Genomic DNA, 20586 nt, shown 5'->3' on the forward strand with positions numbered 1-20586 from the left:
TGTATTAAAAGGCTCATGTTATCTCCTATGGGATATTCACAGGCAGGAGTCCAATTTTCACTCACCTTGTTACGAGCTTAAAAGGACTATGGACACTCCGTGCCTTTGGACGCCAGCCTTACTTTGAAACTCTGTTCCACAAAGCTTTAAATTTACACACTGCCAACTGGTTTATGTATCTGTCAACCTTACGCTGGTTCCAAATGAGAATAGACATGATATTTGTCCTCTTCTTCTGTGTCGTTACCTTCGTTTCCATTTTAACAACAGGTACTGTGAACTCATTGATGAATGTTAACAAAAGATTGCTGAACATTTAATAGTTTCTGTCAATAAAATGACATTTTTTTATTAAAACTTTAGATGCTTTAAAATAGACTTGTGGGGCTTATCAACCAATACAAGTAATTTCTTTGCATTTCTGTTGTTTTGTTTCCAAATAATTTATTTGGTTTAAATGTTTATATGGTATTTTCCCTAGTTGCTCTGTTTTAAAAATGATGAGATACTGATTCAGATAGCATAAATGTGATTGACAGGAAAAGTCTTTTCACAGGAGAAGTCTTTTCATAGTAATGTTGGCAGGACTTCCGAATTAGTAGATTTCTTTATGAAAAAATTATCTGAATGGAGGAAGAGGAATGCACAGGTGTGCCCATGCACACACACGCACGCACGCATGCACACACACACACACACACACACACTTCACCCTTTCTGTCAGTTTTTTTCTTTTAACAACTACTTTTTTGTAAAATTCTTTGTCTTATATGAATTTTGAATGAATAAAAATTACCACAGAAGTAAAATAATGTAGATAAAACTGCATTATTTTTCAAACACAAAGCTTCTGAAATTTAAGATTTTCGAGCAATAAGAGATATAAAGTATGTGACATAATGCATGTCGCACTAAGGAAACAAAAATCTTTATAGATAAATGAGTACCTCTATTTTAAGATGTTGGATTTCTGAGTCAAAATGCTATATGTTTTATATATAGCATTTTATTATGCATAAAACATTGCATATTATTATATGTATGACAGTTCAGAGTTAATGCACACCAATGCCAGATTTACAACATTATTTTATTATAAGAACAGTATTACTCAACCCCAAAAGAAGCACTTTTTGACATGTTCTCATGTGGCTTCAGTGTGGGTGTCACACTTGGGTAGCTGGAGGGATAAGAACAGGCACTGGAGAGTCAGGCATAGGTATGATTCTGGTTTTGAATGCATGCTGGCTTGTCTTCACTTCTTCCTGTGGACACTTGTTCTTTCTTGTCTTTCTCTCTCTCTCCCCCCTTCCTTCCTTCCTTTCTTTAACTCCCTCTCCCTCAGTCCTTCTCTCCCCCTCCCTCAACCCCTCAGAATTAGTTGTCTTCAACTAATTTATAAGGATCACACCCCATGATGGCTTCTCCATTCTGCTTCACGAATTAGCAGTAGAGATCCTCTGTCTGATTATAAAGTCCTAAAGAAGACAGAAAGCCAGTTCCTTTTGGCTTGGGCTCCCCTGCAGAGACAAGCTGCAATGAGGACGGCCAGCTTCCCCATCCCTTGCTTTCTCCATGCTTCACTGGGCAGTGAAGCTATGAGAAGAGTGGAAATGGGCAGGCATGTCTATAAGTCTTGAGCAGTGCAGAAGAGTATCTTAAAATGATTTTGGGGTGGGGGGGCAGAGTATTGATTATTTTTATATAAGGTAATTAAAAGGGAATCAAATATGACTAAATTACATGAACTCAAACTTCTTAACAATTAATTCAAGCCAATATATCACATGCCTTTTCAGAATAGGTAAGATTATGACTGAGTCTTGGCTTATCAAGGTCAGTAATCAAAACATTTAACTATCAGCCTTGTTCAGCACCTCCGCTTGTATGAGAAGCACAGCCCAGGAACTTGGTTTTAACCTACATTAACTTATTTTAACTGAGAGACACCAATCAACTTTTTTAATTCTCTTGTGTGCCATAGACACACAGTAATACTCTCCCATAGTACTAAGTGTGATCATTTTTGCAAAACATCACAGTCTTGTCTGTAATATATTGCCAGTAACTATTGCATTGCTTGTTATTGTAATCATTTATCTTATTTTTCTTTTTAGCCTTCAAAACAAAAAACATATAGGGGCCCTGGGTGAACTTTTAACAATTTTCAATACATTATTTGATGCAAGGAAAGTAGTTATGGTAGACATGAAAATTTTCAGAAATAATAGTATGGCTTTTTCATCTCTGTGTTTAACCTTGTGATAGTTATTTGGTGGTTGATTCAAGCACTATCAATTAGTACATGATAACCTGAATTAATAATAATTTATAAACATCTGTCTTGGAAATTTTTATGGTCATAATTCTGAATTTTTCAAAATTTTAATTAGTTGTCATTCCTAATCCTGAAAGAAATTTACTCTAAAATATGTTAGCACTCTCCTTTTCAAGCATGTTAGTCTTTTTTCTTTTTTTAATGTAATAGGCAAACTTCTTTCTTGACGAATGGCTGGCATTATTTTTCTGACTTCCCAGTGACACACAGTCTGCTTTCTTCTGCGCACCTCTGATGAGCAGAAACAGACCACTGCAAAGGTGCTGAGCCTGTCTACCCATGCCTGTGCTATTCAGACGTATGCATCCCTCCTTTGGCTTTTTGTAGAGGAGCTCATTTGAACCCAGGCCCCCTCCCCTTTTTTTCTGGTGTTCAATCTAGTATTTTTTTTCATTGTTACATACATAATAATAGTAGAAGAAACAAATGTGTTGTCTACCCAATTCCAGCATTACCTTCAGGAGCTAACCAGCATTTAAGAGTGCAACAATTTGTGAATACTCAGTCACTACTGATTTTAAAAATGAGTTGAAAGCTTATTCGATGAGGGCGTTATTGTTCCTAGGAGTCACTAGCATCAGTATTGAATTGAAATGTGAATAAAATGACATGTGATGAGAGAGATAGGAGTAAAGCAATTCACAGAAGAGATCACATGCACTTGTTCAACCCCCTTTCCATGTCTAGGTGAAGGAGAAGGATCGACTGGTATTATTCTAACTTTAGCTATGAATATCTTGAGTACTTTGCAATGGGCTGTAAACACCAGCATTGATGTGGATAGCTTGGTAAGTTACTATCTTTAATTATTTTAAAAAGTTAAGGGAAAAAACAAAGAGTAGGCAATGACTTAAGGGTTCTCTCTCTCTGTGTTTGTGCGCGCACACACACACATTACCAAGTTTAGGAAATAAAATGTCCAGGTAAATTAAAAGACATTCTGTATCATGTATTAAATGGTGACCTGATTCATCTTTCATCCTCATGTATTGTCACTGTGAACATTGTTGCACATCTCTTCTTGCTCAGGAGCTTTCCAAAGCAAATCCTATGAGTGGAAGGAACTGCTGGGAATTTCCCTAACACTGCTAGCTGATGCCACGTTACTCTCTGGGCTGTTGTGCTATAGTATATACTTCATCTAAGAGAGTATGTGAATGTTTCCAGCAGAATTCATCTTCAGACACTTTTAATATTGCCAGTTTGAGGAGTATAAAGTAACTACTAAAATGTCAGGATATCTTAATGCCTATTTCTTGTTGATCATTTGTTTTTTGTTTGTTTTTTCTTTCTGTTATGTGCTTGTTCAAGTTTGCTTACTTTTTAGCTTACTTTTTAAATTGTGTTTCTCAGTTAATCTGTAGGTATTTTTGAATCCTGGGTCAGTTGTCAGTTCTATACATCAAAATGTCCCATGAACTAGTGGCTTTATTCATGGTATCTAAGAAAAGAAACATTGAATTTGATCAAGATTTATTTATTAGTCTTTTCCTTTATGGCTTATGCATTTGGTTCTTGCTTAAGAAATTCTTCTCGATGTTAGGTTTTTACATTCAGCAACCTGACACTTTACATAATATTCTTATTTTTTTAAACATCTGATCTCAGTTGTTGTTCCTTCCTAAGAGTTTATCATTGTTCCTCTCCTTTTCACTTGACTGATGTTGTCTTGCATTTGTGTTCTTTGCGTGTCTGAAGACATGTATTGGCTTTATTGTGCCTTCTATCATAGAGAACCTGAAGTGATATTTATGTGCTAAAATGGTGTCAAGGACTCAACCCTGCAGTGCCCAGGGTGAGAAATGCAAGGAAGCTACACATTTCCCTATTTATATTCTAATAAAAAATATATTTCTGTTAGACTTTAGAGTTGGCCTAAGAACTTAATCACAAATTTTCTTTTTAAAAATTTTATTAGATTTATTTATGTGGGTGAGGGATGTCCATGCCACCACATGAGTGTGGAGATCAAGGACAATTGACAGGGTCCTCTTTTCACCACGTCCTAGGGATCTGCTCAAGTCATTAGGCTTAGCAGCAAGTGCCTTTCCCTGCTGCGCCGTGTTTGCTGACCCTTCATTGGATTCTAGGCTTTAGAACTACACTCATTGATTTGCTGCTTCATTCTTGAAGGATCCAGAGTTCCCAGTTAAAAGTCATTATATATCTCTTTTTGCTTATGTTTTCAGAGCTACATTCATGTGATTGTAAAATTTCTATAATCAATTTTTCTCAAAACAAAAATCGTAACTATATCTCAAGAGCAAAACAAAGTCTTTTAAATTCTCTTCTTATCCATGTGTATTCATAGTTAGCTGAGGTATCTTAATTCCTTGAAATATAGTATTCTTAGTTTTTAAGCTAGACACATTCCTCGTGTCTTCTCCACACTTGTCCTTGATTGTATTTTTGTTTTGAGAGCTCTTATAAAGACATCTGTATCTTTTGGAAGTAGTTGAAGAATATTAAATAAATGCTATATTTCTGTTTACTTCCTTTATTTATAATTCAAAACCCTTGTGCATATTACCTATTTCTTTACTTTAAAACAATCTCTTTACCTTATGTGCTTACAATTCTCTTTGTGACATTAATTTTTTGACGTAATGACATATCCAAACTTTTGATCTTGTGATACAATGTTGTCACCTACAGTGTTTACACTCAAGATATGTACAATTGAGCTACCAAACCAAATCACAGATATACAACTTACTCTTTTTAGTAAGTTTATGATTTTGTGTTGGGCTTCTTTTATAGCTCTGTTGTCCACATGCACCTAGATGTGGCCTGTGAACTGCAGTGTAGACACCCCTGTTAGAATAGCTTCAACATAGGATGTCAAAACCTTTACTCAGTAAATTTCTATCCCACATGTTTAATTTCCATTAGAGACACTTTAAAGTATTTTACTTCTCCAGTGGGTATGTTGAACTTTGTACCTTATTCATTGACATTGTATCTTTCATAGTGTATGAAAGGACTTTTACAAGGACCTATTGTATCTACGATATGATATCTATATCTATGTATATCATATATATACTTTTCATAAACCATTTATGATTGCATGTCTGCAATACTGATATCCAGAACAATCAATCAACCCATCTATTATATTTTCATAATAAATTCCTTATTTATTCCCAAAGATAGCTCTTTCCTTTATTCCTGTATCATTTTTGACATCTTAATAATTCCATACCTTAAACTCTCAGCCAATGACCTTGCTACATATCTCAGAGAAATAAATGACCAGAAATAATTCCCTCACTGCTCTCTACTTTCTCTTTCTTAATGCTGATATCACAATGGTAGATTATCTTTCAGTGGACATAACATATGACAGTATGAGTTTTATACAGGCTCATCGCCCCTCTACTTGTATGCACATACCCCTACTCTGTTCTTGCTACTATATACAGCCCAATACTGTATAGTTCCCTGCCCTTTGTGAGCCTTGTTTAATCAGCAGATAGTCTCATTTGCTCCCCAGTTCCCACCCTGCTTCTTTGACCTGTTAACAACAAAACTTCTCAAAAGATTGCCTTTCTCTGTTATATCTTTATTCTTTCCACAGTTTATTTCGTTTCTATCACCTACTAGAGTAACAATAAACACCATATCATGCACAAAACCACTTATTTGTCACTTGCAATTGTTGAGCGGTGTTTTCCGTGGATGAGTACTTATACTCCTTCATCTTCTTATCATCTCCTGTACCGTCATCTCCTGTGTATATTTTTAAACATCACCTGTATTACAGCTGTCTTCTATCTGCATTGTCTCTAGCTATTGTTATCTAACCCCATGCTTCAAAAGCTGTCTCTTGATGAATCATAGATTCGTATGTTTAGTGCACAGCTCTCTCTTGCCCTCTAAACATTTCCGACCATCTTGACATCTTCATGCATCCATAAAACACATGGCTAGATTATTTTCTAGTAGATTTGACATGCTAGGATATGAGATCCTGTACATCTCCCCCAAATACAAACAGGATCTTAAGGGATCACTAAAATGAAAGAAAAGTTCTACTCCCTTTGTCTGGAAGCTAAATAAATAAGAGCTGGCAAGAGTGTAAAAGGTAATGCTTTAAACTTGGCATTATTACACCATCTGGTGACTAAGGGGTTGCTCACACATAATTTCTTCATTTGATAACTCATATCCTTCCAGAACTGTCTACCACAGAGGGAACAAAAAGTGGACAAACTTAATATGTGAATGTGACTGCCTTAGTTTTCTAAGAAGACCAGCAGATAAGCATCCTGTTTCCACTAAGTGATTATCCTATTGAACTGAACTGTATATGCCTCGTATAAGGAAAGACGCCACCAGGATAAGGACAATGAATTTAAAAGACTTCCATTTAGATCCCCGTTAATGAAGTTCCAGAAAGTTCTTGCATTGTTGGTGCAATCTGAGAAGAGTTTTCTGTCAATACAAACTCCCTCTGTTTCTCCTTTGTCCTTTCATCACCTGTGTTTATTTTGGGTTCCACGGGAGATCGGGTGACTAATGGAGAATGAGCAATGTGAAATGTGGTGGGAGGAGAAAAGGGAAATTTTTCTCTTCTTCATGGTGCTGTTACAGAATGCTCTTGTATTGAAAGCACTTTCTGTTAGAAGGATCTGACAGGGGAATTAATTTATCCTTTGTCTTTTGCCTCCTTTTAATGGTAGCTTGATTGTGGTTTGTTGTTGTTCTTACAAGTCTTTGTGCTGTATCTTTCAAGGCATATACCCGTCCACCCACAGAGAGCCTAGTATTTCATTCTGGCCCAGACACTTAAAAGTTGAGTGCCTTTAGGCAAGTCATTGTTCTCCATTTCCATAGCCTTATTTTCTTCTTCTGTGAAGTGAAATGGTTTGGTTAGGAATTTTTTCAGGTTTCTGGCAGCTCTGACGTGCTCTCTCTTCTGAACCCATTCACATAAAAATGTCAACTCTTAGGTATATGTAGGCATTTTTCTAGATCTTACAGAAACCACACGCCAACCCCATCCTAAATGCTGAAATCCATTAACTGTTACTCTGCAGTTATTGCAGTTGGTCTAAAACCTTTCACTTAATGTGTTACTGCAGCCAACAAAGACAAAGTGAGCAATATTATGATATTCTCAAGCCTTGAATTAGTATAAGAATCTTATGAGCTCCCTCAGGAATTGCTGGACTGTGCAAAAATGTGTGATAAGCTTGGAAAATGGTTAGGGCTTTGTACCTGCCACTTTAACTTCCTGGTTTAAATTTTCTCATCTGTACAATGAAAGAATGGATTAGATCCTGGGCTCTCAGCCTGGCTGAACATGAAAAACCTCTAGAATAAAGCTTCTTGAGGTTCACAAAGACCCATGAACTTAGTTCTTCTGCTATTGTCAAGGTGACAGGACCTGTAGTCTGTGTTTTGAAATGTGCCCAGGTGATTCTAATGTGTGTTTAGGCATTTGAATCACTGGATTAAGTGATTTTGAGGATTCATTTTTGCTTTGATTTTCTGAGTCATGTCACAAGGATCAGCAAACATTTCTGTTAGGAGTGAAATAGGAAATAGTTTGCCTTGTGAACTTATGGGATTGTGACAGCAACTCACCTAACCTTTATAGGATAAAGCAGCCATAGACGTGTGTGTGTGTGTGTGTGTGTGTGTGTGTATGTTTTGTTTCATTTCTCTTTGATAATTTTTGTCTATTTTTGTTTTACTTTGATTTTTGAGGGTGTTTGGTTTGAAAAAGAGAGAAAGGAGAGAAAATATGAAGTTGTGTGGATAGGGAGGTGGGGAGGAGGATCTGGAAGGATTTACAGGGAAAATATGGTCAAAATGTATTGTATGAAAATATGTTATTTTCATAAAAACAAATCAAAATATCTTATCAAAATTACAGTATTTTTCGTAAGCATCTAGATTTTTAAATACTATAACTTTTCCAAAGTTTGTCTGTCAGAATTCTCCTTTGTATATAGTACAGATATTTATGTAAACATCATTGACACAGGACAAATGATTTGCTAATGGTTCTTCTGTTTACTAGTAGTTATATCCTTAGACCAAGGATCAGCAGAAATATGGCCAGTATGCCATATCCTACTCCATATGCTTATATATTGTCTTAGCCAGCTGCTCCTGTGCATGAGGCCTGCTTTGGAGTGTGGTAGATTTTAAGAAACTGATTTTTCTCCTTCCAATGGGTGTCAATTGCAAATAGTTTCTTGGTTAGAAGTGAGGCATTTGTGTTCACTTCTTCTCAGTGCCGGGATTTTTGTCTGGTTTGAACGTGTGCAGGTCTTGTGTGTGCTGCCACAGTCTCCGAGTTTATATGTATGCCAGCTGGACTGTATTTGGATGACACTGCTTCTTTGGAGTCGTCCACCACCTCTGGCTCTTCTGTCTTGCTAACTCCTGTTCTTATGCATCCCTCCGCTTTAAAGGGAGAGGATCTCTCCTTCTCTGCACATTGTTCAGTTGTGGATCTTTTAGTCATTTTAATATCTACTGCCAGAAAAGGTTTCTCTGATGAGGGCTGAGTGAGGCACTAGTCTGCGGGCACAGCAATATGTTACTGAGAGCTATTTTATTGCTGTATTCTCTTAGATAAATAATAGCAGTAGACTTCCCTCTTGTGCATGGCCTTTCTAGTCTCAGGTGTCAGGTATGGGCTCTATCTCGTGGACTGGACTTTATTTAACTCCAGCCAGAGTCTGGTTAGTTAGTCCATGCCACCTCTGCCACTAGTGCACCAGTATGTCTGGCAGGCATGTCACTGTTGTAGTTGCAGTATTTTTAGCTAGATGATATCGATGATTTTATTTTTGTGTGTATGGGTGTTTTTCCTGCATCTGTTCACCACATACATGCCTGTTGTTTATGGAGGCCAGTAGAGGGTTGGTGTTAGATTTCCTGGAATCGGGTTACAGACAGTTGTTAGCTACTTTGTGGATGTTGGGAATCAAAATCAAGGAAGGTGCTCTGGAGGGGCAGCCAGTGCTCTTTATCACTCAGACACAACTCCATTCTCCTCAAAATTTTTTTAAATTCAATTATGGCATTTTTATTTAGTATTGGCAAACATTTCAAGAATGAAAAGTAATATTCTTGTTGCCATGGCTTTGGAGTGTTTGGTCATTGAAACATAATTTTGTTGTCCTGGCTTCTAAACAGCTAAAGTAAATAGAGCAAATATTTATATCATGTATTTCTGGATTCCTAAAAAGACTATAATGACCTCTATAATTAGCAACAAAGATGAACAGGAAAATCTAGAGTTATTATCATGTTGACCCAAATGCTTCCCTTTTAAAGTAATACTGAGAGGAAGCTATTGAATTACTTTTTGTTATTGCCTTTATCATTATTTCCTGATGCTTAGATTAGGACCTTTAGACATTATTATAAAGATAATGACATTCAGTTTTATGAATCAACTTCTCCTCAAGATACTCAGTAAAAAGTTTTGGCTCCTAATGAAGTTAAGTAATGTATTAAGAAGCACACAAAGTTCAAGCAAAATTCTCACTTCTTCTTGGCTACATTCCAATTTTATAGAATCATATAGAATTTATGTTATATAAGTTTTTCTCTCCATAAATAAATAATAGATTCTGTGTTTTAGCACCTGGGTGTCATGATGTCTTTTACCTTGTCTAACTTCATTGTTATTTAACTTTCCCTTCCTGGGCAGGGCTGCTCATACTACTTCCCTCCTAACCCTTCTATGTATAGGAAACAGCAGCTTAGACTGGGGAGTATGCCAGCGTACAGCTGTTAGGATAAGTGCCAACTCTGAGTTCCTTCCAGCACTGTGATGCCATGGTTCTTATGTAGCACATGAACATTCTTTTCAAAAGGATTACATGAGTTTTAAAAGTTCCATGAAAGCAAAAAGGTGAGAGTAGAACTAGTCTGGTATGTTGTAACTTCTGTCTAATCCAATCAGCAATGTACATCCTCAGACTGAGAGGGTGAGCTATAAATTCCCAGGCTTCAAGATATACCCTGACACCCTCACCGCACCACCATTATCACTGAAGAGGAGAGAAAACAGTGGCTTCATTCATTAGGAACAGAGATTTAATGACCTCATGGTGTTAAACATGAGGTGATCTGAATATTCCTTTGAGTACAACAAGAAACACGGTGAACAGTTACTAAAACAGATAGAATAGGTTAATCACCAGACCAGGAGCTTCAGGTCTTCTCACTTGCGTAAACCTTTTCATAGGCCCTGGAGTTAGTCTTGTTTCTGTCACTATGCCCAATCCCTTATACAAACAGCACAGAAAGATGAAGATTTCGGTACAGTTTTTATTTGCTGCTTCTTTAGGCCTTTGGTGAGGCAGAGTATCCTGGCAAGAGGAATATATGGAAGAGAAGACTGCTTACCTCATGGAAGCCAGGAAGTTGTGGGTGGGAGTAGAGAATTAGGATGGGAGATATACCCTCAATGACAAACCCATAGGGCCCTACTTCTCCCGATTATGCTTTACCTCTCAGTATGTCCACCGTGTCCCCCAAACTCCATCATCTTGGGACCAAGACTAACTTTGAGGGACATTTACAGTCCAATTCATAACTACCAAGTGGGTTCAAGAGAGGCATAAGTTGGATCATTTTTCAGATAGTGAGAGGGTCATTAGCATGACTAGCATGGCAGGGCTACCTCTAGTCTTCCCAGTTTAGGGCACTGCTACCTAAAAGTCCTGTTTCCAGAAAGGATTAACATTAACAGCTATATATTTAATTTGATGTGTATAATTTGAATTCTTTTTATTAAGAAAGATGTAAAAAATTGCTCATGCTTCCCACAAACCTGAGATCCATTTTTATAGAGGATATGAATGTTTGACAATGAAAGCAAGTGTACAATAAATATGGCTTCAGCTTTGCTATAGATAAAGTTCTTTGCTCTATTGCTAAGTGAAGGAAAGAGATCTAGCCAGGTTCCAACTAGAGTTCAGCTCCTTTTGGACTTTCTGTCTCTGATTCACTAATGTTCCTATCTTGTCTAGAAGAATTGTCTCGGAGACTTTGTCCTGTTGTTCTGTCATCTCTCCTATGATGAACTATTTTTGATTTCTTCCAGGCCTCTTAGGATACTGGTTTGGTTACAAGACAGGACACCTGTTTAGGGTAATGTCATAGTGTTTGAGGCTTTCAAGTTGTCCTTATTGTGGGCAACCTCTTTTTCTTTCATATTATGGGGTGAGAAGGCTGTTTCCCAGCCATCCTAAGTTCATCTTTGGCCACACCTTTGTAAAAACACTATGTCTTCAGTGTTTAAGGCTAACTATTTTCATTTTATAAGATTTGAAGTCATGCTTTCTTGCCTAGACTGACACCAGAGCCTAACTCAAATGATCAGTTTCATGGAAGCTACGAATGCCTACAGTATTATGTCTTACTTGGGCCTTGTCCTTTGAAATCTTAAAAGCCAGTGTTCATATGACTGAAAATGTCAAACTGTCACTATGTCTTGACTTTGAAAAGCCAGTTTTTGCAACTTGAAAGACTGTCATTGAATTCTCTCCTTTGGTTCTGATGTGACTTCTCCTTTTAGAGGCAGTCCACATGCTGACAATCCAGTGGTTCAAGGAACTGGTTAGTGACTAACCTGTTCCACAACAGCTTTCCAGTAGTTATAAAATAGACAGTGCTGAAAGTACCTACACTTGCTACTCTGTTTGACTTTGAGAAATCTTCTCAGATACACTATGGAGACCTCCCACTGTTAAGAAATAAAATGTTTTTGGTTAGAGAATAGTCAGACTTGGGGCTAATTTTAAGTGTCTAAATTCAGAAATAAGCTTCACGCTTTCACTTTTAACATGTGATTAATATGTCCCATTTAATATTTAATGTTTGGTGCTCTAGATTTGTCCTTCATAGTACATGTCACTGATGGAGAATGTAAGTTACAGTACTTTCACCAAAGAAATGTATATTACCTTTCAAAACTACCAATATTTAGGTGTTTATTTATTTGTATGTATTTTCTCATTCATGTCTTCATTCAAATCGTACCAAATACCGTCATTCAAATAGCTAGTATCTATTGCATGTCAGTGTGTTTCGAAAGTATGGAGTAAAATGTAATTATAATTATGTAGAGCAGACTTTTTGTTTAAAAATGACTACCCTTAAATGTATCCAAATTCATTTCTGTGTGCATTAAATATACACTTTATCTGATGTTGTAGGGAAGGATTTATAAGTCATATTGTTATATTAACTTTTCTTGAGGAAATGTGAACAATCATCTTTTCACCCCCAACCAGATACTGAAGACAGATAAAACTAGGAATTTCATCAAAAAAGTGAACCATGAGTTTATAGTAAGCATGGATGACAGGTTACTTAACCATTGGTGAATGTAAAACATTTTCATTACCACAAATTTCAAATCCATCATGGTTTATGACCTCATGGAAGCTGCCATAACAAATTCTCCTCTTAACATCCCATTTCCTTTCTTCCTATACACTCTAGGGTCTCCAAAGATCACTTGCAGCTGAAAAGGGAAGGTGTTTTGATTAGGGTTTATATGGTATGAAGAGACACCATGACCACAACAACTCTTATAAATGAAAACATTTAATTGGGGTGGCTTATAGTTCCAGAGGTTTAGTCCATTGTAATCATGCCAGGACATGGTACTGTGCAGGCATACATGGTGCTGGAGAAGGAGCTGAGAGTTCTACATCTTGATCCACATGTAACAGGAAGTGGACTGAACTAAGCATAGCTTGAACATATGAGACTTCAAAGCCTGCCCCCATAGTGACACACTTCCTCCAACAAAGCCACACCAACTTTAACAAGGCCATACCTCTTAGTAGTGCCACTCCCTATGAGCTTCTGGGAACCAGTTACATTCAAACTGCCTTGGAGACAAAACAAGAGGAATTGATGGTTAGGATCTAAGGAGAGGGTCTGCGACTCTCCTCTCCTTCCTTCTAGAAGGTATCAAAAGCTCTATCACTATTACCATAGACCTACCTATTAGTATATATTATTCTGCTTATTTTATCACATGGACACCAGACATAAGGATATCTCTACTCTAAGGGGATTTCCATTCCCTTATCATGTATAGCAGGAAGAATAAGCCACACTATAAACATAGGTGCATATTTACTTGAAAATATAACCTTTATATATAGCCACATTTTGCTAATGATGGAAATTTATTTTTAGGTAACTTATTAACAGTATAAATTTTTAACTTCTTATCTGTGTAATGACATATTTGAGCATTGTGAACTCATTAAAAGTTGACTAAGCATCAGGAGCTCCCTCAGAACTGGGTTGACATATAGAATTTAGGTAGAGTAAGAGAATGCTCTGCAGTTGAGTTGAAAAGTATTCTACATCTTATTACAGCATACTGAGTGTACAGTGTTGAACAGTACTGTCCTAATGGGGAATACTTCTCTTTAACATCATTTATGCCCTTGAGAATATTTTGGTTATTTGTGTGTGAACTGTATAACTGAGATTTAAGCAATCACAAAAATAAACAGGTCTCTACAGAACCCAATTATATAAGTCTTAGTTGATCCTCTGGTTAAGCTTTTAATTATATCTAATTATTTCCTGTTACTTCACTGAAAACCCTGACAAATAATCAAATGACTGGTAGCTACCATCATAATCTACAAGTTATTTTTTTAGGCCACATCAAACTAATTATGGAACTGTCTACAGTTCTCAAGCAAACAAAAATATTGTCATTTTCATTTCAGATGCGATCTGTGAGCAGAGTCTTTAAGTTTATTGATATACCAGAAGAAGAAAGTGGGTGTACCAAGATAATGAAAGGACTACCTCATGAAGACTCCTCTAAGGTTTTAGTTATTGAGAATGAACATGTGAAGAAAACTGATATCTGGCCCTCCAGGGGCGAAATGATTGTCAAAGACCTCGCTGTGAAATATGGGGATGATGGGAATCCCATATTAGAGAACGTTTCCTTTTCAATAAGCCCTGGCCTGAGGGTGAGATTTCAACATTACTTGCTTTTTTAGTGAGTTTCAATATGTTCAGTAAGACCCAGCAGCCACTGCAATGTTAGTAAAACCCATTACTAACATAATTATAGAGTCAGTCTTCTATATACATAGTTGAAGGTGTTACTGTGGGACTTTATTATGTTTCACATGAAATTTAAATTGCAGTGTCTTGGATCTATGCAATAGGTTTATTATAAATGTGACTATGCTTGCATATGACTGTTCTTGCAAGATATGTAATTATTCCGATTTTTCCTTCTGTCAACGCCATTAAACACAGCGTGTGCTGGAAATACAGGCATCGCTATAAGTAGTAGCAACAAATAGATTAACCAGCATAGTGTGACTTTATTCATGCCTTCATTAACTTAGATGAAACTTTAAATGACTTGCTTTTGGACAATGTGTCGGTGTGCCCTCCCAGCCTGTTAGCCTCTGATTTTCAAGTGATTCATTTCGAACCTGCACAGCTAGGGTGGCTGGCACGTGCACAGTTGTACTTACAGCTCCTTCCTGCTTTTCATTTCCTACTCCTGCTCTTCAGCCCTATTTTTTAGTTTCAGTCCTTTCCTTTTTTGTTCTGAGTATTTTATGATTCCAAGTCTTTCTCTTTTCTTACCATGGTAATTCTACTATTGTGAATTTTCAGTTTTCTCTAGAGTTGACAGTTTACAATGAATCCGGGTACATTTAAAAATTCCAAAAAAAAAAAAAAAAAAAAAAGAGGCCGGGCGGTGGTGGCGCACGCCTTTAATCCCAGCACTCAGGAGGCAAAGGCAGACGGATCTCTGTGAGTTCGAGACCAGCCTGGTCTAGAAGAGCTAGTTCCAGGACAGGCTCCAAAACCACAGAGAAACCCTGTCTCAAAAAACCAAAATAAATAAATAAAATAAAAGCATTATAGAATAAGTAGCATCAGTACCTTATTATCCCGATTTCTCCTTCCTTTGTTTTACATTCTCTCTATGCTTCATTTTATTATTTACATATTGTAAGTGAGCAAATATATGTTAAAATTTTTTAATGACCTTTTCTTTTAGATCCCTTAAGAATAAGAAAAGTAAGAGTTCTCATTTTGCTGCTGCCTCATTTAATTTCTAAAGTGCTTGCTTTATTCATTTGGGTCCAAGTTTTCAATTTTTTGTAGATCTGAGCTGCATCTTTCCTTTTCTCTGAAGAACTTCTCTTAGCATATCTTTCAAGATAAGTCTGTTGAGGCACACAGTCTGTAGCTTCTTACCTCGCCTTTACTTTTGAAAGACACCTTCATAAACTACACAATCCTACTTTGGTGGGTTTTGTTTTGCTTCTATTTCCTGATTCTTTTCCTGATTTTATGTTGTCCACAAAGTTCTAACTAATTCTTACCTAATTTTTTATAAGTAATGAATTTTTTTCCTTTGGGCTTTATTCAAGATGTTTTCTTTCATCATTTTTGTTTCAAGATGATTGCTGTGGTATGGTTCTTTTACTTTAAGCAACATTCTGCATGTTTCCTCTGTATGTGTGTTGAGTGAATGACACTAATTTTGAGGGGGTAAATCTTGGTAGCTATTGTTTGAAGTATTCCCCTCAACCCTTTATTTCTAGCCTCCTTTTCTCCTTCTTTTTTGCCTTTGGTTTTGTATTTACATTGTATACATATTACATTTTTTTTTTCTAGCTGTATCTTGTTTCTTGGCTACCTTGTTATTTTTTTCCTGAGGCATTTTTGATGTTGACATATCCTCAAGCTCAGGGGTTCTTCCTCAGACATGTCTAAACTACTGATGAGCTTGTCAAGGCATTCTTCTCATTGTTGGGGTAAATTATTTTGCTGTAGTTTTAGGATTCTTTTGATCCTGTCTTAGATTGACCCCTTTGTGCTTACCAATGATCTGTTTCTATATGCAAACACCCCATTATTAAACCCTTGTCACATTAATTATTGTTGGTTTTCATTCCCAGTCTATTACTTACAGAGTCTTTGTCATATCTGACTTTCTTCTATCCTAATATTGCTTATTATTTACTTTGTTTCCTTTTTAGCTTGTTTAGTAATTGTTTTCTTGCAAGCTAACATATATGATGTGCTTGGGAAAAGGGACTGTAATAATAGGCAGTCTGAGACTGGGTGTAGAGTTCGGTAGCCCTGTGATTAAGTCTTAGTAAGTTAGAGAAGTTATGCCTTCAGCTGTAAATTCCTAAGTGCCACCAACTTGTTCACCCCTTTAGACAGTACAGACTTGTTAGAGTGGCACTAAATATTTCTATTTCCTAAAGGCAGGCTGGGTTCTGGGGAGTTTCCAGTAAGTAGACATGATAAAATAAGTGTCACTCAAGAGCAGGTCTGAAGTGGAAGACAGTGTTCTGACCTGTCTCAGAATGGTCACTCTCTCCTGTGGTTGCTTAAAACCTAAGGGAACTTCCTCTAATCTTCCAGAGAGGTCACTGGAGGGTGCTGGAGATTGTTTCCCTCCCCATAGTCCTCAAAGAGCCTGGGCCATTTTTCAGTTGACTCCTGGTAATATTCTTACTTTATTATCAGGCCTGAACTTGACATTGTTAATTTCTTAGGGTCTGAATCTTTCTTCACCTTCTCAATGCTTGATCCCAAGCCCAGGGCCCTTATACATGCTAGACAGGTGTGGCTCCACTAATGAGGAGTCTAGGGGCAATAATTAAATGTTAGGCATATTTGGGGTCATGTCCAAAATCCATCAAGCTGTAGGCCCATGACTTTAGCTTGTGCCCATTTGTATAGCTGATACACATCAAGAAATGCTCTCTTTACCTTTTCTTAATGCAAACAAGGTTCTTTCCACATTTTCCTTATTAGTGGTCAGTGAAGCCAGCATCAGGAATAGGATCCCTTATGACCAGTTTCTGATTTCTGTTCCAGATTATTCCTCCCTGTATTCCTAATGATGAGAATTGGGAGTATGTAAAAGTTTTAGATGGATAGGCCACAGGAGAAACAGTCCTACTGGTCTTAATTGAAGAGCATTACTGAGTGGAATATGGAGTGTGCTTTCCTTGTCTCAGGAGTAATTCCGTCACTTTTGCATCTTAGGTGGGCCTTTTAGGAAGAACTGGCTCAGGGAAAAGTACTCTGTTGTCAGCATTTCTACGCTTGTTGAACATTAAAGGCGATATACAGATAGATGGTGTCTCGTGGAACTCTGTGACCTTACAAGAATGGAGGAAAGCTTTTGGAGTAATAACACAGGTGAGCACAAAAATATGTAAAATAAAAACAGTAAAAATTGACATTTTATCATTCTTTTACATACCTAAGAAATTCTTATTACTCTGCAAAATATATTTGGTGGGTTCTGCTATCTCTCCTGCAGTGCAAGAAAAAAATGTACCATAAGGCATAAAAACAGCTCTCAAAATTTGGAACTCTGTGTGAAGTGTATTTTTTGAAATATTTTGGTAGGATTTTGTTTGTTTTTTTTTTTTTTTTTTCTGAAGCACAGTCTATAGCTGCAGCCTGGGGCATTGTTTTGTGATGGTTTCATAGTCCTGCTTCAGTGTTCCCAGTGAGTGATAGCTGCCCATGGGTAAATGCTTTGCAAGATACGAAAGATGCTTCTGAAATCATGAGCTCTTCGAGGCGTGACATAGTGCAATTGGATATCAAAGTACAGTGGTTGTTCTTTGGAGTTTGAATAAGAAGAACTATGTCAGATTAATCTATAGCTTGTAAATGTCAGTGTTTAGTTTGGGTTACAGGATCTCTAATCTCACTGTTGAGTGCCATTCTGTGTGTGTTACTGCACAAGCTGACATTTTGTGTAGAAGAAAAACAACTACAGTTGCAGTCACATGACCCATATGCAAACCAAGAGATATTTTTACTGAGACTAAAGGCAGAAGACATTTGCAGCGTTTCTGTTGCTGTTTGCCCTTTTCTCCAATACTTTTCCTCCTTTTGTTCTACTAAGCATGGAACCCAGCACCTCTGTACTTTTAACAAAACTAACATGCCAGAATCATCACCCAGAGACCAACTACAAATCTAGACCAAGAAAATGCTTGTATTCTTGATAAAGGATCTTCATAGAACATTTGCCTCTTTCAAGTGGTGAGGCACTAAATATTGTGGCTGCCAAACTGATGCTTTAAATTCATCTCCGTAGTTTGCCATTTTCCAGAAGCTCCATCCTAAATGGAGTTGTGGGAACATAATTTTTAAAAACAAAGGAGATTGTCAGATGGTCTAAAGATAAAGAACTATTGAAAAGACCAGTTTGCTAAGGTGATAGAATTAGGCGAGAAAAAAATGCCAAGCACAGTGGAAGCAAGCTTGGTTGTCAGAGAAGCACTGCCATTGAGTTCCCTGATTTTAACTAGTACGGTGAAATCTTTGCCTTGTTGTTCTTGTTCACACAGGTATACCCACTAGAAAATCCAGGCTCTGAAAGGTCACTCCTCTTGTCCTTCATTGTACCTGTCATGCAATAGAAGGGCTTTGCACTCCTTGCTAGTTCTCCTTAGGAACCTACATAGACAGGACTCAGAGTACAACAGCATGGGCCAGAGTTAGAAAAATCTGTCTTGCCTTTCTGCTTAGTCAGTTTTCAAACTTGACTCTATTCATTTCTGCTCTTTTATGGTACCAAGATACATAAAATAAATGAAAAAAAATGTGTTCAGAAATGCTGATGAGGTCCATATAACTTCTTTGCTTGATGTATCAAGAGCATTTATTTGCCAGCATGGTTAACATTTTCTCTGACAATTTTTGAACATCTTGTAAATAGCTAATAAAGAGAAAGAAGACAAAGTCCTCATATACTTGATATCGAAGCTAAGGCCTGCTTTAGAAGGACATAAAGAACGAAGAGTGAGCCGTTATATAAGAACAACTAATTTTTTTGGCTTTTTCATCTTTTCCTGTCTCTAATATCTCTCCTTACAAGGTCATACTTCTGAATATCACTCTCCTTTTGAACTAGTGTAATGTTCATTGGCCACTGGTTTTCAAACACATGAAACATACTTTGAAACACATCTTCTGTCTCATACAAGGGATCCTGAAACAGCTGTGGAGTCACAAGCTGCCATTGGTTTGAGCAGTTCCTGGCAGTTGCTTGTTTTTATTTGTTTTGTTTTTATAATTAGCATCTAGAGAGCCATCTCAGAATACATGCTTCCAAGGAGACAAATTATTGTGAACATTCAAAAGAGCCTCTCTCTTGTATTCTATTTTGGCTTTGAGTTTTGAGTCAAGAAGAGGAGACAGTGAAGCTAATAGTTGGCATCTCATTGGCTTAGACATTTAGAGTACCAAGATGAAGCTGTTCACTAACTGTAGACCTTGTAAGCAAATGGACTAATAGTTGGCATCTCATTGGCTTAGACATTTAGAGTACCAAGATGAAACTGTTCACTAACTGTAGACCTTGTAAGCAAATGGACTAATGAGAAACAATTGTTTTAAGGCTTCAGTTACAAATTTGGAAGACTGGAAGCTCTTGTAAATGACTAGAACTTTTATTTTTGTTTTCATTTATTTTTATTGTATGTGATGTGTATGAGAGGAAGGGAGGATGTGTGGGTGTATGCATGATAGGACACACTTGCAGAGGTCAGAGCACAAATTTCAGGAATCTGTTCTTTCCTTCCTCCATGGAATTTGGAGATTGCATTCGGGTCATGAGGCTTGTGTGGCAAATGTTTTTATCTACTGAGCCATCTCACTGGCTCCTTTTCTCCATGGTTTGGAAATACGCAACATTTCTCCATCACTCTCAGCACAGACAGAGTCAGGACATTGTTTGCTTTGGGAGATATCAGGTCGCATATGTGGATATAAACAATGAAAGGGTGGGGCAATGTAGCGAGCCACATCTGATAATCAGCTCCTAATTATGGCTAAGACCTGACTTATGCTGTGATCACACAATGATTGTCAGCTGCTTGCATATGCGTGAACCTATGGGCAGTGCCCACCTGGCAATCCGGGGTTGGTGGCCCATGCCTTTTTAAGGGCTGGGAGAGGTTTGCCCAGAGAGAGAGGGAAAAGAGAGAGAGAAAAAGATACAATTGTTAAAAAAGGTCCTGAATAAACTGCTAGCAAGAAGAGCTCCGGGTGTTGCGTCATCCTTGCAGGTCGAGGAAAGCCGTGACAGGGCAACAGGTGACAACTTAAAACTTAGCATACGGAATTGCTAAACTTGGTTCTTATAACTATTTTATAGACTTTTTAGTTAGAGCAAAAGAACAAAATACTACTTGTCTTTGCTGTGCCTCTGC

At 37.3% G+C, this 20586-nt stretch overlaps 1 protein-coding gene across 1 annotated transcript in view; it reads left to right on the forward strand.

Moving 5' to 3' along the window:
* Positions 1-20586, forward strand: part of Cftr (CF transmembrane conductance regulator) — a 135192-nt gene that overhangs the window by 100920 nt on the left and 13686 nt on the right. The window contains exons 20-23 of the mRNA XM_041675665.1: positions 43-270; positions 3026-3126; positions 14077-14328; positions 17396-17551. Coding sequence (XP_041531599.1) covers positions 43-270; positions 3026-3126; positions 14077-14328; positions 17396-17551 — 737 coding nt within the window. The remainder of the gene's footprint in view (positions 1-42; positions 271-3025; positions 3127-14076; positions 14329-17395; positions 17552-20586) is intronic.

The sequence above is a fragment of the Microtus oregoni genome, unplaced genomic scaffold (genome assembly GCF_018167655.1).
Source record: "Microtus oregoni isolate MIOR12 unplaced genomic scaffold, Mior012 000026F_ref0000081, whole genome shotgun sequence".
NCBI classification, from domain to species: Eukaryota; Metazoa; Chordata; class Mammalia; order Rodentia; family Cricetidae; genus Microtus; species Microtus oregoni.